The 17202-nt window shown below is 36.0% G+C and overlaps 1 protein-coding gene across 1 annotated transcript in view; it reads right to left on the bottom strand.

The window, feature by feature from the left end:
* Positions 1-441: 441 nt before the first annotated feature.
* LOC129750148 (uncharacterized) overlaps positions 442-17202 on the bottom strand; it is a 295384-nt gene continuing 278623 nt past the window's right edge. The window contains exons 6-8 of the mRNA XM_055745390.1: positions 13321-13475; positions 12894-13173; positions 442-3815 (exon numbers count right to left, since the gene is read on the bottom strand). Of these exons, the coding sequence (XP_055601365.1) occupies positions 2252-3815; positions 12894-13173; positions 13321-13475 (1999 nt within the window). The 3' untranslated portion in view covers positions 442-2251. The remainder of the gene's footprint in view (positions 3816-12893; positions 13174-13320; positions 13476-17202) is intronic.

The raw sequence follows: 17202 nt of genomic DNA, 5'->3' as shown, positions 1-17202 counted from the left end.
TCGTTTTTTTTTTTGTATTTTGATTTCAATTAAATCCAATGATATTTTACTGGAAATACGGTTCAATTGTTCAGTAATAAGATAACTAAACTTCTAAAAGGAATCATAGTTTTTTGAAAATTAAAATGTCTTTCAAAAGAAGTTAAATTCTGATGAAAATTAATCTGCTATTAAGTTTATCAAATTGATAAAATCCATAGAATTTGAATGTTCAAAAATGAATGAAAAATTTTAGGTATTCAGTAGATGAAAGATTCTGGTTATATATGACAATTATGAAGAATTCAACTAGTTAGTTTGATAAGTTTTAAACTCGAATTGAAATTGAAGGTGATTGAAGCATAACCATCGGTTGATTTTAGTTTCTTTGACAGTGTTTTCTGATGAAGATTTGGTAGAACTATAATATCGTTGATTGTCATCCTTGAATAAAACAACATGTTCTGTTTCTATATCATCTTAGTATTTATTAACCTTCATCTTTCGAATTTTTCTACATGTTTTTTTTGTTTGGTTTTGCAGTTGTATATAATTGAATTATTTTTTTTTATTTTCCTATGTCATCTCGGTAAATTTGTTCATTTTCACGATTTCTTTTGTTGGATTGCTTATTTACAAATTGTGCAGTGCTGCTTAATTTTTTCATTTGTTTTTAATCTTTTTTCATTAAATAACGTTTTCACTATATCTTTTTTATTTCTTTACCAAACAATGTCATCCGTGGGACAGTGATATTTCTTATTTAGTTTTTTTTCCTGCACTTTCTTGACAAAAATCCACCCTATCCACTTTCGTAGCGTGGGTGGATTAAAAACGATCAATGAATTGTCAACATTAAATTGCATTCCACTTTTGCTTTGGATCTCACTTTTTAAATTTCTTACTTTTTTACTAGCTCGCCGGCAGCAAAAGTTTTTTTTCTGGAGATTTTTCTTTTCTTTGTTAATTACTTTAAATTCGTCCTACGGAAAAGTTTCAACAAATGGAGTAAATTATTTCCTTTTCTCGCTATCCTGAAACTGAATATTCCTATATTTATTCATTTCGGCCCAGAAAACTGCCCTTGAGGAAAGTCTCTTCTTCCAGTTGGCGAGCTTTCGATGTTGTAGTTTCCATCCCTCGAGAATGCCAGTAATAATTTTTCCTTCGAAGCAAACTTCTGAAACGAAGCCAAGCAGAATTTGATCCGGACTGGCTGAAGGCAAACTCCTCAAATGCAGCTTTCTGAAATCTAATCTTCCTATTTCCTCTTTTTTCTTCTATATTTTTGTTCAACCTTTCTTTGTTTGTGGTATATCGATTATCGATCGGAGTGCACTTTAAAGTTTGGTTTGTGGGTGAGTTTTGTTTTTTGTTTTTCTTTATTAAATTTTACCTTGTTTGAAATTTGTGTCTCTATTGCCTATGACCGTAGGGTTTGAATCTATCCGAGAAAGAGAGAATGTGTTCTGAGATTCTAAGAAAAATGAAGGCATTTGTTTGCTTCTTTATGGGTAGTGGCACTGGAAAATGATGGCAGGCAACAGTAAATGGAATTTCTTTGAAACTAATCTTAACTTCAACTGAGTTGAGCGTAGAATACCGAATAGAGGAATAACAGATTATGCATCATGCAACCTACAAAATAATTTAAACTTAGTTTCATCTTAACCACCTTTATTTTTATCAATTTAGCAGAAATTTACAGCTTCACTTTTGCTTACAGACTTTTGAATTCAAATATCAAATGTCAAATGAATAATGGCCTTTTTTAGTTCCGAGTTCTGTTATGAAATTATAATTTGGAATTCTAAACCTGAAGTCTGAATATGATTTTAAACTTTGCATTTCAAATTCTGTGTCCGCATCGACTATTTTTATTATGAATATTGAATTTCCTTTTTGTATTCTGCTAAGAATTAGCGATCATCAATTTTATCTAAGTTGTTTGTTCGAATTCTGAATCAGAATCCTTCATAGTCCAAATTCAAAGTATATTCATCATCAGATCAAAATTGGAAATTTTGAACCGAATTCCTGAAACCAAAAATTTTGATATTTAGGAAATTCAATCAAATTTCAAAGATTCCAAAATTATACACTACACCAAGTGCCACTGCCCTTTTCCTGTTTGCGCTATGTTCTAATTTCGACAACTACTAACTAAAACTGTGTTGTAGGAGTTCTGTTTCGTTGAGTTTTGGGGCTACACGGTTTCTACGTAGGTTTTGGGACGTCCTGCGGAATCTCCCCAATCGGAGGGAGGCACGTCTCAGTCGTAGTATTTTTGGCCATACAGCCGGCAGTAGATGGTGAAGGCCAGCACGATGAGGGTGCTTAGAACTACACCGGCCACTACCATCTGCACGATCGGGAAATGGAAACATTCGACCACGTTCGGGAAATCTCCCCCGTTGGGAATGTACTTGGTCCGGCAGAGTTCCGGGGACTCATCCGTCAGGTAGGGAATGTTCAACAAGAACTCTTTATCGAACAGGCCGGGCCGGATGTAGTTTTCTTCGATGTACTCGTAGTTCTTATCAATATTGCTTTCCACAACTCGTAGACCTGTTACGTTGGGACAGTTCATGGCTCCGTTACATAGTAAATACTCCGGGATACAGACGTGCTGATCTCCGGGACAGTAAAAGTCACAGCTATCCTTGTACATTGAAGATGTCGCTAGGGTTCCATCGGCATTTCTCGGCAAGTGGAAAAGTTCCGTCCATACGAACTTGAAAGCATTCTTACCAATCGCACTGTCTCCTGTATACTGAATCAACACTGGCAGTGGTTCGTTTTCGTTTTCAACCGCTCCTAGCTCAGCTGCTGAGAGAATCGGTAAATCCCTTGCCAAACTCACATTCTCTGGACAAATTATGAATCTAGGTTCAAGTCTACCGGCTAAATAGACTTCAATCCTACCATGCTCACAGTTCCGCTCCGCAAAACGCGCCTTATCCAGATGCAACCACAAATCACGCTGGGCAGCCACCTTCAACTCCCAGATACACTTTTCTCTTCGATTCTCAGTCAACTGCATTCCGAGGGCATTTTTATAAGGGAACACCAGTTCACCATCCGGAGACGGGCCTAAGCTGATCGGCCCACAAATAGGACCATGAGCAAACTCGTAATTAGCCTCAAACAGCGTGTTCGGATTCTTAAAATAGCTCGTCGTTGCGTGCTGCCCTTGAATGATCAACTCTAAATTCATCTGATCTCCGGAAGAAATCACCCTCACAGGCCTCGGAATATTATCACAAAAACAAGCCAACCTGTTCTGATTCTTGTCCTTTTCCTCCCACAGAATCAGCTTATCTACTCGCTCCTCGTGACATCGGGTACAGGCATTCAGCGAGTACGGAACCTCCTTAAACGTCACCGATGTCACTTCAACAACCACCCTTGAAAACAGCCTTCGATCCGTTACAAACTTGTACTGACACCTCACATCACTGCCAGCCGCCCTTTTGTAGATCATTGTATTCCGAGGAGATCCCAGATGACCTTTGCTGTACTTCCAGGCGTAGAACACTTCATCACAAAGCGTGTTCTGGACCGGATCTCCATACTTGGTGTTGTTGAAGAAGTCGTAGTGGGCCCAATAGTACAGCGAACTTCCGCTGTATGAACCCGTTTTGCTCAGGAATTTGACGTACAACGATCGACCGGAGCTGACGAAGTCGATCTTTTCCATCGGCCGCGAGAAGGTGTCGCAGAATGTTTTGATTATGCGTGCCGGATCCGGATGATTAGCATCGTAGATTGTCAACGATTCTGCGCAATCTTCATCGTACTTGATGATTGGTGCTTCGATGCGGTTGATGCGGAAACTGGAATAAGAGAAAATAAATGTTAGAAATAGGTATTTAATACAAAAACCTGGAAGTAAACGCATTTCTCATTTTAGGGTTTTCTCACTACAGCTGCCTACATAAATAGATTATCTAAGAATGTTCATTGGTATAATTTTCTTGTGCCACTTTATTGTCACTTTTGGATATTCACCCATTCCGTCAATCAAACTTCGAATGTTAAAGATTTGATGTTTAGTATTGCATACCTTGAGGAGCAGTGTTGTTTGCTCAAAAAATAACTAGGGTGATTTGCCAATCGTTGTCCCCTTACCCATTGTTGCACAGCATGACTTAAATGGTCGATATTTCAGCTGTTTTTAAACTTTTTCCCGAAAATAATACTGAATCATATTAGTTGGAATGTTTACTGATGAATTGAGGCGTTTTACGATATTTTCTGCTGTAAAAGTTGCATCTATCCAAAGTTTAAATTTTTCATGTTTTTTTCGCACGATTTTTGTGTTCATTGTTAAACAAAACCATAAGATTTCTTCTACGGCAAATATGGTTTTGCGTCAGAACAAAGCATTTTTCGTATCGGGGTTCTTTACGAAACGTTTAATGGACAATTTTAACACCATGGTTTTGGAAAAAAAATTACGATCCATACATAACCAGAGAAAATTTCGGATCGTGTAACAATTGGTCCGCTCAATCCCCTTCTGTCCTATTGTTGTACATAAGTCCACTGCAAGATTTACATGGAAATTTCAAATTTATTAATTTGTATACCTCCAAAAACCTTGTTTGTTTGTTTGTTTATTGATCCAGTAGAATAAGAATATAATATTCTTTTTAATTACTACTTCCGACATACACATTTGTCACGTTCACTTATTTTAATCCTATTCTATTTTATTTTCCTATAACTAATAATTTTCAAAGTATGAATCCAACGCGGCTGCTAATTCTGGTGCTGTTTCCAATAGTTCAGGCATTCTCTTTTAAAAATGGCTTCTGATTGTATACGCTTTACATTTGGGGGTAATGAGTTGTAGTTGACAACACCTCTCACAAAAAGAGAATTTGCATACAAAGTGGTCCTATTAGTAGGCACAACATAATTGCGCAAACGGCTTCCTTGAGTGCATATGAGCTTATCAAATAGTGCGGGGGGATAACGAGTCGAACCAAGCTCACGCATAAACATGCAGGATCTGAATGCATAGAAATTTTTCAAAGAACATCCAATGAGTTTGCTTTGTAGATGACTTACTCGATCGTATCGGTTTAGGCCATAGACATATCGCACGCAACAATTTAATGCAACATTCAGTCTATTCAGTGCACCAGAACTAGGGCGAACATGGAGTACATCACCAAACAGAAAATGTGGGAGGATCAAGGCTTTAAACAAACAGATTTTTGTATTGGTTGGTGCGGAGTATGTACTTCTGTAAAGATTGCGCAAACAGCCGTAAACTTTTCCACATTGTTGCATGATCAGATCGTCCCACAATAAATTTTCGTTAAAAATATATCCAAGATTGTTCGCAGTTTTGCTCCAGTGGATTTGCTCATCGTTGATGAAGACATTGGGGAGAGAACCATGGACAGCTTGCTTTCTAGATTTGGTTATATACAGTGCCTTGCTTTTGGTATGGTTCACTAGTAGTCCATTTCTCAAACACCACGCAGCAACTGTTGCTAGATCTTCGTTGACCAGCCTGACAAGTTCATTTGAGTTCCGATTTCGATCGACAGCATAGAGCTGGACATCATCAGCATATAGTTGGATAGCACAATGTTTCAACACAAGAGGCAAGTCGTTGATGTAACACGTGTTTGCTTGTTTTTACTGCCAAAAATTGCAATATATTTTTTTTAGAAAATTAGTCCTGATTTAGCGCAACGTTTTTTGATTTGTACGGGAAATGAAAATTTTCATTCAAAAATCACTAGAGATGTACTAAAAATTCCAAAACTTTATTTTTTTATTTTTGAAATATTTTTTGGTACTTGCAATACATTTCATGTGAACCAAATCAAAGCCTTACTTGTGCTTCAGTAATGATTTTCGCTGTCATACAAAAAATTCAAAATAAAAATTAAATTTTAGTGATTTTATTTGCTAATTTAAAAGCTGTTCAATCGTAGGATGGAAATAAAAAATCGCAATTAACTGCTTTCCATAGCCAATGAGTTTGTTGAATTATATAGATCAGTTCGCAAAACCATGTCATGAAATTATTGAAAGCTCCAACAAGCAATACCTGCAATTTTACAATACTTTCATTTTTTATTTTTAAATGGTTATAACTTTTTTCGTGAAATATTTTGCATCTGCCCATGTTGGCAAAAAATGAAGCTTAAGAATAGGTAAAATCAATATTTTATCAAAGACCAACTTCCTTTCAAGCTTATTTAAATTTTCTGAGTGATTTTATTTGCAAAAATTTCTTGCAAAAATTTTGCATACAGATTTCTATACAAAATTTAACACGTTCATTGATTACATGCAAGTGAAAAAAAACTCGAATTGTCTTTTAATATAATTTTTTTTGCTAAATAAGTGGATATTTACGTTTAACTATTAATTTTATTAATTTCTGTGCTCAAATTAACTGTTTTCCACTCAGAATTTTCACATTTTGTGCACTCAATGTTGTTTTTTAAAAATTCAACATTTATTCAAAGACACTTCATTTTTCCATGAAAATATTTTTTCTATCTTCAAATATTAAAATTGAAATTTTGAAATAATTGATTTCGTTGAAAAACATATCTATGTATTAAAAAGTCGGACAACTTACAATGTCCGAAAAGTGTCAAAGTCACTTAAACTGCTTTGGCTTTGAGGGAGTACTTTTTAATCAGATTTATTTTGAAATCTTTTATCCCGACCATTCACTCAACTTTTTATGCAAAGTATCTAAAGTTTGTTCTAAAAATCCTGTTTCTCAAGTTTCGAGACGAGAAATTTAAAAGAACTGTATTTCATGTCAACAGAAAAATAAACAGTCATAACTTCTTGAAACTTAATTTGATCATAACAGTTTTTCAGCCGGAAAATTGTTTGGAAGGTTTGCAATGTGAAATGATTGTTTCTTGACATTTATTACAAATAATCCCACTTTCATGAAAAAGATATTCAAAATAAATTAACCTTTTGAAAAGATATATTCAATAAATCAGACAAATGATCTAAAATTTTGGGCGTGGATGAGTCCATTTTTAAGCTTTAAATTGATATTCATTATGTAAAAATCGATCGACTTCCAAGTGAGTCCTAAAGCAATTATTTTATAAAATCCCATTTTCTTTATAGGGGTTAAGGAAGGCAAAACAAAATGGGTCCTTTTATCCTTTCACCTGTAAATGGGCACTTTAAAAAAAAGTTTTAAATTTCTTTCAGTTCCTTCTATGGGGTTTCAATGAAACAAAACTTTATGTTGGTAGGACATATAAAGAAAAAGCTCAATAGGCAAATAAGGTCAAATAACACTTCACTCAGATGACTTTGGTTAAATTCAGCGTCAGATTCGAGTTTCTGAGGAAATTTCACGTGTGATAAATGATATTCTAGACTTTCCAATCGGCGGCTTCGTGTTTTTTCGATTTTGGGTCCGAATTTTCCCATTGTGCATTGAACGGTTTATATGGAAGAACAACCCCCCCCCCCCCCCCTAAAAAGGGACCGCCTTCAAATTGGATTTCATTTGAACTAGAAGTTCTCACAAGAAGTTTCCTTAACAAATATCAGCCTGTTTGAATATATAATGGCTGAGCCTAAAGAAGGTTTTTGAAATGTTCAACCATTGGAAAAAACTGGACAACATTAGGCACGATGTAAATTTTGCCTGTGCAACTATTAGGCACAGACAAGCTGTTTTAAATGATTTTTTTAATTTTTATGACACTTTTTGCGATGACTTGAACTTTCGGATCTTGTTGACCAATACTGTATGAGTGCAATCGACAAAATAAATCGAGTGAATTCGATTGAAAGAACTAAAATACAGCATAAATACCAAAATGTGCTTAGCTGTTCAACGATTGGCAAATCACCCTACAGTAAAACTACTGACCATACTGACTGGACACTCGATTTCGTTTTCTGGATAATTTTCCCAACAGGTCGCAATATCGATTTCAGAGTGCGCATCGATCGATTTGAAGAATTACTATCCCAGTTGGGAAATGCCACCCAACTTTACGAAACAGGCAATTTCTACGATAAAATCGGGCTAAACAGGTACATTTTTCCTACAGGGCTTTTTTTGTAATATTTTTCAGGTTCGCCACCTGCTGTCGGTATGGCGAACCTATAAAATGTGCAAAAAAAAAAATTAGACAGTAAATAGTTGAATTTTTGTTTTAATTGTCATGTCAGTGTGGAAGTTTAGAGTTGCAATTCGATAAACCTTTTGTATTGAATCTCAAATCTTGACACAGAAAACCGATCACAGTTGTACCGGAAAAGTTTTCCAATAACTCTCCGCCAACTGCATCGTTGATATAAGTCGCGAATAACATACAAATGTTAAAATGACTACAATCGAAACAAAAAAAAGACACACAAAACCATATCTAAATCATAAGTTTGGGATTAAAAGTGTAACTGAACAAGTTCAGAATTTGAAACCAACAATTTAAACATCAGAATTCATGCTTCGGATACTAATTTTACACATTACAAAGTTAGAAGCCTTGTGACATGTGTTCAATACTCGCGATAGCAAAAAAAAATCTTAAAATTAGTATCCATTACTTTTTTACTGGTCTTTTTGTTTTATTTAAAAAATATTTATGGTGCTTATCCATATTCACGTCTAAATTATTTTTTTCTTGTTCTCCTTAATGCTCAATTTCACATTGAGAAAGATTTTGATAAATTACGCAAGGTCACAAAATGATTTAAGAACTTAAAATGATTATTTTTGATGCCCTGTTTTTTTATCAGATTTTATTTTTGAAATAACTTTTAAAAATAGGTTAAAAATCACATTTCCGAAGGCGATGGAAAGATTGCGGGTTCAAGTCCCGTCGGTGAGCTGATGTATCTTTTTCGAAAAATTCATGATATTAACGGCTTATGTTCATTCTTCCTTTGATACCTCTTGTTTCTCTAATACTTTTCACCTTCGAAAATTTTATTATTTTCAGGTACGAAGATGTACCGAGACGAATTCTTAACATAAGTATTGAGGTTAAAAAATCATTTTAGGATTTTTTAATTTTTTGACAAAATCTTAAACATTTAAAGTAGAGGTTTAAAAACAATTCTCAACTTTCCTTAAGACCGCAAGTACTTTTAACTTCTGCAAAAAAAAGTTAAAAAAGATTTCATTTTGTACCTTTACCCCGTTCGGTAAAATACGGAAGTTTTTTTTTATGTTTATAATCAAATTGAATATTAGATATATTTTATAGCAAACATCAAATCGTTTTAAAGGATTTAATAAATTTGTCGAATGAAATAAAACATTTATCAAACTTTCTTCAGTAATGTCTGTAATACTGGTGATTTGTGACATTAAAAAAAAGTAGAATTGAACTTTTCAAGATCCTTCGGCTTTATCTTCCTCAAAATATTATTTTTGAATTGAATGAATTGAAATTCAGAATCAGTATTTTTTATTTCATGTAGATTTGTTAGTTCATCAGTTATCAATGATTGGTTTCACTCAAAACTCAACTCAGCTTCATTTTAAAACTTTTAAACATCATATTTCCAAAGCTCGGGGTGATACACAAAATCTGTCAGAAGATGAGAGTTCAGCACTCCTTAATATAATTTTTTTTAAAAGCTAAACATTTTTTTTCATCTTCATATTTTGTTTTAGTTTTCAAATAAATTTACTAAATTTGATAAAATTGTTTTTATTAGTTTATTTATTTATTGTACAAGAGGTGGTATGAATAAGAAAATAGCTATTGTTTCGATAGATTTTACTTAGCTCGAACTTTAGAATCGCAAAATTCGAAAGGTTTGCTTAACTAGATATGAATAAGCAGAGTAGAACATTTACTTTCAATCAGCACCGGATTAAAAATATGCATGCCATTGGAAGTATTTGACTCACAAAACTGCTCGAAAATATCAAAAGCAATTACTAGAGCTTTATTCATATCAGCCAAGGTCTACGATAACTCAATGTCACACAGACTGATTTTCTCTTCATCTACGCTTAAAACCGCACTAAAAATTTCAGTAAAACTTTAAAAAAATTGAAAAGTTTTTAATAAGTTTGTTGACTGATTTATTGTGCTTTGAAAAAATAATCTTCTTGGACATAAGGCCTTGAATCTAAATTTTTGTTAAGAAAAGCATCGTTTCAACGATTTGTTCTTTCCAGGAACCAAAATACAAATAGACGGTGACAATATATTCTAAGCTCGAAAATTAAAAATATTTCACTTATTTTTATTATTTTAAATCTTCTCTCTTGAATCTATCATAATTTAATCTATAAAAAGATCGAAAAATTATTCGAAGTAGTTAACTAAATAAGTACATACATATGAGGCCAAACAAAACGGAAATTTCAGTTAGCAGGATTTTTTCAACGAGATCTAAACATACCAAAATAGTGAAATAAAATTATGATTAAAACAGCACATGATGATTGACAGCCAAGGATTCGTTCTAGATGGTTATCTCGATTTTTTCCATTTTGTCACTTATACCCCTTTGGCTCCAAGGGCCTCATATGTATATTAGACCGCAGCAAGCTTTATATGGAAATTTCCAATTCTTAAATTTTTACACCTTCCATAACTTTTTTTGGTAGTTTTTACTGCCAGAAGTAGCAACAAAAATTTTGGAAGCGATCCATCAAGTCCTGAATTAGCGCAACGAGTTTTAATTTTGTTTGGAAATTTGTATGGGAAAACAATTTTTTTCATTCAAAAATCGCCAGAGATATTCTGAAAGTTCCAAAAATTATAACTTTGGATGAAAAATATTATTTGATTCTTGCAGTACATTTCATGTGAACAAAGCAGAAACCTAACTTGTACCCCAGAAAAGATATTAGATGTTATGTGAAATTTTTGTTTTCAAAATAATTTTTTTAAATTTTAACGTTTTTGACTGCTTATTTGAAAGCTGTGAAACGGTAGGATGAGAGTAAAAAATCATAAAAAATTGCTCTGTATAGCTATTGAACTTATCGATTTATAAAACCTTTGCAAAAACATTTCATGTAATTATTGAAAGATCTAGTAAGCAAAATCCGCCATTTTTAAATACATTCCAATGGATTCAGATTTTTTATTTTGAAATGGTTATAAATTTTTTCATGAAACGCTTAGCTGATTGTCGTGTTCTCAAAAAATGAAGCTTAGAAATGGTCAAAATCAAAAATCAAAGACAAACTTCATTTCAAGCTTATTTGAATTTTCTGGATGATTTAATGTGCAAAATTTTCTTTTTTCTTACAAATTTCCAAACAAAACTGAAAAGCGTTGCGCTAACTCAGGAATCAACCAAACCATCTCAAATTTTACGCTGATCATTGGTGATCTAAAAGACATCGAAAAAACATATGGGAGCAAAAGTCATTTTTGCAGCGGTTTAATGTACACTGTATCAAAAAATTGTCCGTACAGCACGTACCTTGAAATCCAAACAATCAAAAAGTGCACTTTTTCAGTCAATAAAAATACTACAATTACATCATTCGCTGCAGAAACTAGTTCTTTTTTGTAGATCAGTATTCAAAATGTTTATGAATTAAACCTTAAAAATAATCCAATTCATTTTGTATAGAAAGTCCCAAAACGACGTCAAAAAATTGTCCGTACACTGAGGCCTTTGTCAAATATTAGTCAAGAAAACAGTTATGTGTCAGTCTGTCGAACGCAGAAACGTGAGTTGAATCTCAGCAAAGACAATTTCCAGTGGTTTGAGCGATAAATACGGTAAAATGAACGGTATTTAGCATAAATTAGTAGATTTCAACCATTTGTGGATTATATTAACAGGAAAATGTCTGCTCCTAACAAAAAAATACCCGTTGACATCCGGAAACTGATAGTTGACCTGAAGAATGACGGTAAAAACTTGTCCGAAATTGCAAGTATAGTAAAACGGCCATGATCGTCGGTTCAGTAGGTACGTAGGTGTGCGTGAGAACGAGCGCAATGTTTACATGCAGCTGTCATTTTGTTCTCCCTTCTGGATTTCTTCACTCGGTTCTTCACATCCGGATTGCCTTTTTTCGTGTCCGGATTGCACTGGACAGCAGATAGTACGATTTTTCTTGGATGAGAGGTTGAAAATCGCGGCAATAATCATTTTCCTGTTCATTATTTCAACTGTTTTCAGCCACAAACAGCTGTTTAATGTTTTGACAACAACGTTGAGAGTATTGGTGAACTTCTCGCAAAACTGACTTTTTTCTCAGGGCGACTCCGTCCGTTTTTCGAGCGAACCTAGGTTGCCTTTAGAGCAATAAATGAGTACGATAACAGCAGTTAGAGCGAACCTAGGTTGCCCCTGGTTTGCCTACAGGTGAAAAAAAAATGCGGTATTGATAACTTTTTTATCTTAGCTCAAGTCGCCGCCGCTGGTTGGCAATTTTGAAAAAGATTTTTTTTCTCTATGCCTACACTTGACGTGGAATGGCCCATATCCATGTGGTTTACAACTTCGTTCTCCATTTTTTACGAAGGATTTCATTCAAGCACATTTTTTGTGCTAGTGCACTTATTGAGTCTTAGGTAATTGTTTTTCGGAATCGAATTCGTTAGTAGAATGTGTCTAATCACTCACAATGATATCGCATAAATGTAGACTTCGAATTTTAAACATTTTTAGGGTATTTTAAAATTAATTTTCCAGGGTGCGTGAATTTATTTGAATTCCTCATTTCAGGATGTAACGTAGATGATATGTTACTCTATTTGCGCAAATTTACATCCGCATATCTTCCGTATGCGATGCCTACGAGTTGAAATTAAATTAAAGGTTCCGTAAAGAGACTATGCTTCCTGGTCTAACGGAAAACGAAGACCACCGTGTGTGCTGGATAACGCGTCGCCTAGAGCTGAATAATAACCTCTGAGATAATTTTGTAGCCGGCGAATCAATCAACAGAGCCCACTCACCTTGGGAAATAAAGCCGAACAATCTCTCCTTCATTGCCCTGAATGTGGTAACTGCAGGACGTATTCGGTGGATACCAGTGGGCCACACTGAGAAAGATCCCTTCGGAAGCGCTGGTAGCCCGAAGTGCATCGGAGCTGAGAAGCCAATCGCAGGCACCATGTTTGGTTCCGACCGTTTCCACGTGCCCTGGCCAGTTGCCCACGTTGAAGTGGAAGCCGGTGTTCAGCAGAGGACCCGCAGGGGATGACACAAACTCCACGTACATGTGCTGGGACGTTCCTGGAAAAGAGCAAAGCAAAACGCACGCAACATTAGCCGAGTGCACTCGAAAACAACAAATATTTACCGGAACCAAACCGGCATTGGACCGCACCGGAATGGTCCAGTCACAATAAACAAACACCACAAATGTTTACTCTTTCTTACCGATGATACTGAAGGGAAATTTTCCCATCCCGCAGAATTTTCCGATCGGCGGTGCGTGCTCGTCTCGGCCATCATAAACGGCCAGCCAATCGTAGGGACAGTGCTCTGAACCGGAACCGATCTCCTTCATTGGACAGGTCATGATGTTTTCACACCTACAGCCGCAGGACGTTAGAATGGGTTGGGAGAGAGAGAGAGAAAAGTCGTAACACAGAAAAGGTTTTAAATTAATTAAGAATGCAGAGTAGTGTACGGTGGTTGAAATTTTGCTAAAGTTATGAGGAAGTTACTTTTCGAAATGTCTATCAAACATCGATGATATTTACTTTTAATGAGAATATTTCAAGATTAAGAAAATTTTAGGATGATAAAAAATTAACAGAGATGAAAAAGTTGAAAATGAACGAGTTAAATTTTACTTGTAGCTTTTTCATCTTATGTCATTTCTTTGCTTATTCCTCACGGATCAACTACTTTGAAGCAGTATACAGACAGAGTAAACTCTAACGGACTGTACTATCACTGTAATATGTAATATCACCGTAATATCACCAAACCTGAAACGATCTAATAACATGCAAATTTTATGAGTTGAACCAAAATTGTAGGGAAGAATGGGGATACTTGATCCCCTTTTTGTTATATTAATCATATCTTTTTGGGAAAATTATGCAACTTATCGTCTTTTGCATTTCCTGACAGCCTGTAATTTCAAGTTTATATGCTCCAAAAGTTTGAACGATACATGATCTTAAAACCTACTGGTCCAACACTCCCGGAAATCTAGCTCAGCAGCAGGAGACCCCTGAACTGTGTCTCAGGGTCGGCCTACTACTGGGTACCCGGAGGGAACGCGGAACAAAATTCTAAGGAGTAAACTGTGGTGTTTCTTGCTAAATCAGAAAAAGTTTATATTTAGTTGAAACTGCAAAATTTATTGACTTGGAATTCGAGGGTTTTTATTACTTGCAAAAAGTGTGGGTGTGGGTGTGTTTAGTGTGGTTCAGGGGCACTTCAATTAGTTTTTTTTTTGCTTGTACATACCATCGATGGATTTACTGTGATCGTTGGCGCGCTTACTGGTACTGATGATTGATGATCCTGCTTCTGCTCTGGTCTCCGGCTTGAGTAATCAGGGACTACTAAAGTGGCTTGCGTAGGTGGCCCAAAATGGCGTATTTGGGCCGAGAAAATGATAGGCAATGGCGTCTTCCCTCCTTGGCACAATCGGCGGACCACAGCAAGGCCGTATTGGTCGCGCCGAGAGGGGGTCTCCTTGATAATTAAGGCACTAAGGCCTGAGACTTCTCTCCTTCGCGATTATGGCTCCGCAGAACCAGAGAGTGGAGTCCTTTACGGTTTAGGCGTAGGCAGTCTAGGACTACCTAGGCCGAATCGTATGTGCCGGTGAGGTCTCGTGGTTTTTCACGGAAATATTGATCCAAAATTTCAAGGTCCTATAATCGAACCAGAGCGTTGTAGAAACCGGAATAATCACAGTTAAATTTTATCATTTACCTGAATGATTTGGATATGGTCCTGAACAATTATAGCCACTAACATATAGTTTCTTTTACTTTTAACACTCACTACTAGCACATACGAACGCCAGAATTAAAGTGACCTACAACGGAAACTAGGTCATCTTCTTTCTTGCCTTCTTATCATTTTTCTTTTTGCTACGCCACCCAATATGGAGGACCATCCCTCCATGTTCATAGTACTATGAACATCAACACCCTCGCTGAAGCCCGCCTGAATTAATACTAACAAATTATGTTATTGTGTTTTTGAATTTTAAACAAAAGTAACTAGCTATTATAAACCTCATACCCTAACTCTCTACCTAACATTTAACAAACGACACAACAGCTTATACATTACATTTGGAAACATTGAAAAACATCTAAAGCGTTTTGTAACAACGGTTACACTATCCCCCCACCACGACAAAATAAGCAATTGGGATGAATTGTTTATTTTATCTACAAAAAGTATTCACGAATAAACTAAGACTATTAGACATTTGCAGTGCATATAATTTCATAGCAACTTCTTTCAAAGTTGGATAAAATTCAATAAAAGTATCAAAAAATGAAATACCATTAAAAATCTTGTGGCAACTATTGGTCAATTTACCCTAAAGGAAAATTGCCATAATCCAACACATTTGATCTCATTCCTGTTGATATACCTTTTTGATTACACGAGCAATTGGTGATCGTTTTTAGTACTCATCTCACTACTTCGTTTGACAGTTGATGATGATAAGAATCTACAAAAGATGATCTTCCAGTAGTGATCACCACGCGGACGTACAATAAAGACGGACATTGTGTTATAACGATTGTGTTTTCAACGGATAATTTGCCAAAATTTACAAGACGAGCAGATTAAAAATGGAAATGCTTATGGTGAACCTATGATGATCAGAACGTACAAAATTACTATGTATCTGATGATGTTAAGCTGATCAACGGTTATTTTCAGCATAATTCCCTCAGGCGGCCGTCCTGAGTTGAAAGGAAGGATGCTGAAAACGAGCGGTTTTCAACATGGCTGTTTCCTAATGTGCAAAAATGTGCTCAGGTACTAAGTGTTAAACTGATTTGTTCTTTTTTTTATTCAATTGACTATTTTCATAAATATTCATCTATCACAAACATATTAAAAGATATTACGACAAACTACGAATTAAAATAAATAAATTAATAAATTGAAAATTCCTAACTGAACTACTATCCTACTGACTATCTATCCTAGCATGCATTTTTGTGTGGCGCCAACACGAAAATTTAACTTTCCTTTTTAATTTACTAATATGCATGCAAAACTAATCTAACTAATAATCACCGGCATCAAACATTTTTAATAATGCATTTCGGTGCATTCTACTTTTTTTTCTCGTGAGCGACGTCACCGACAATCCGGCACGGCACTCACTGCAAGCTGAAGATGATAGGGATCCCATGATGATGATGGTTGGCTGGCACTCACTCTCCCCTTCACGCGATTGGCTACTTTTGGTGAGAACTCATCGGCGTCCCGACGCGATCTCCGAGCCTCTGCCTCTCACGCGCAACGATAGCATATGATGACCACTACGCACTGATCAACACGTGCTTGCTATGCTGAACGAGTACCACGTAAATACGCATGAGAGCTATTCCGCTTAGCGAAAGAGTGTGCACTGATATTGTTTTTGCTTTTTAGGTTGTTTGTTCGGGCTCATCTTCTCCAGGGCGAAGGTCTGCAGCTGAAAAAACCCCGAGGATCTTTCCTGCTTCATCTGCTAGCTCGTACGAGCTACTGCCTCTCTTCGCTACCACCGTGCACGGTGTATACAAAAGGCCATACTTCGCATTATAGCGATCTGCTGCTGACGATAGCTGAAAGTTACGCTTGTAGACCTTCTGCCCTACACGGTAAGCTGGACAAAACTTTTTATGCCTTAAATTGTAATTATTTTGACACCTTTCATGACTTTTGCGTAAATTATCTTGAACCAAATTGAACATCTTTTCATTAAGTTTCTTGCGAACATTATCACGATCTTCGATGGAATATTCATTAGTCTCCCTCTCCATCTGATGCTCCTCTCCACTGATTATTTTCTCATGTCCGTACAGTATGCGGTACGGGGACATCCCAGTGGATGCATGCACCGTTGTGTTGAGAAACTCTTCAACTTCGCTTATTTTCGAGTCCCATACGCGTTGGTCCGGTTGCATATACGACCTCAAGCATGCATTGATGGTCCGATTGACACGTTCCACGGGATTCGCCTGACTGTGGTGACGTGCGTTGGGCCAGTGACGGATTCCTCTTCTGGACAGCAAGGCTTGGAATTCCTTCCCCCGGAACGTTGTGGCGTTGTCGCTG

Source organism: Uranotaenia lowii, chromosome 2, assembly GCF_029784155.1.
Source record: "Uranotaenia lowii strain MFRU-FL chromosome 2, ASM2978415v1, whole genome shotgun sequence".
In the NCBI taxonomy this organism is placed as follows: Eukaryota; Metazoa; Arthropoda; class Insecta; order Diptera; family Culicidae; genus Uranotaenia; species Uranotaenia lowii.
This window is presented reverse-complemented; position numbering and strand designations above follow the sequence as displayed.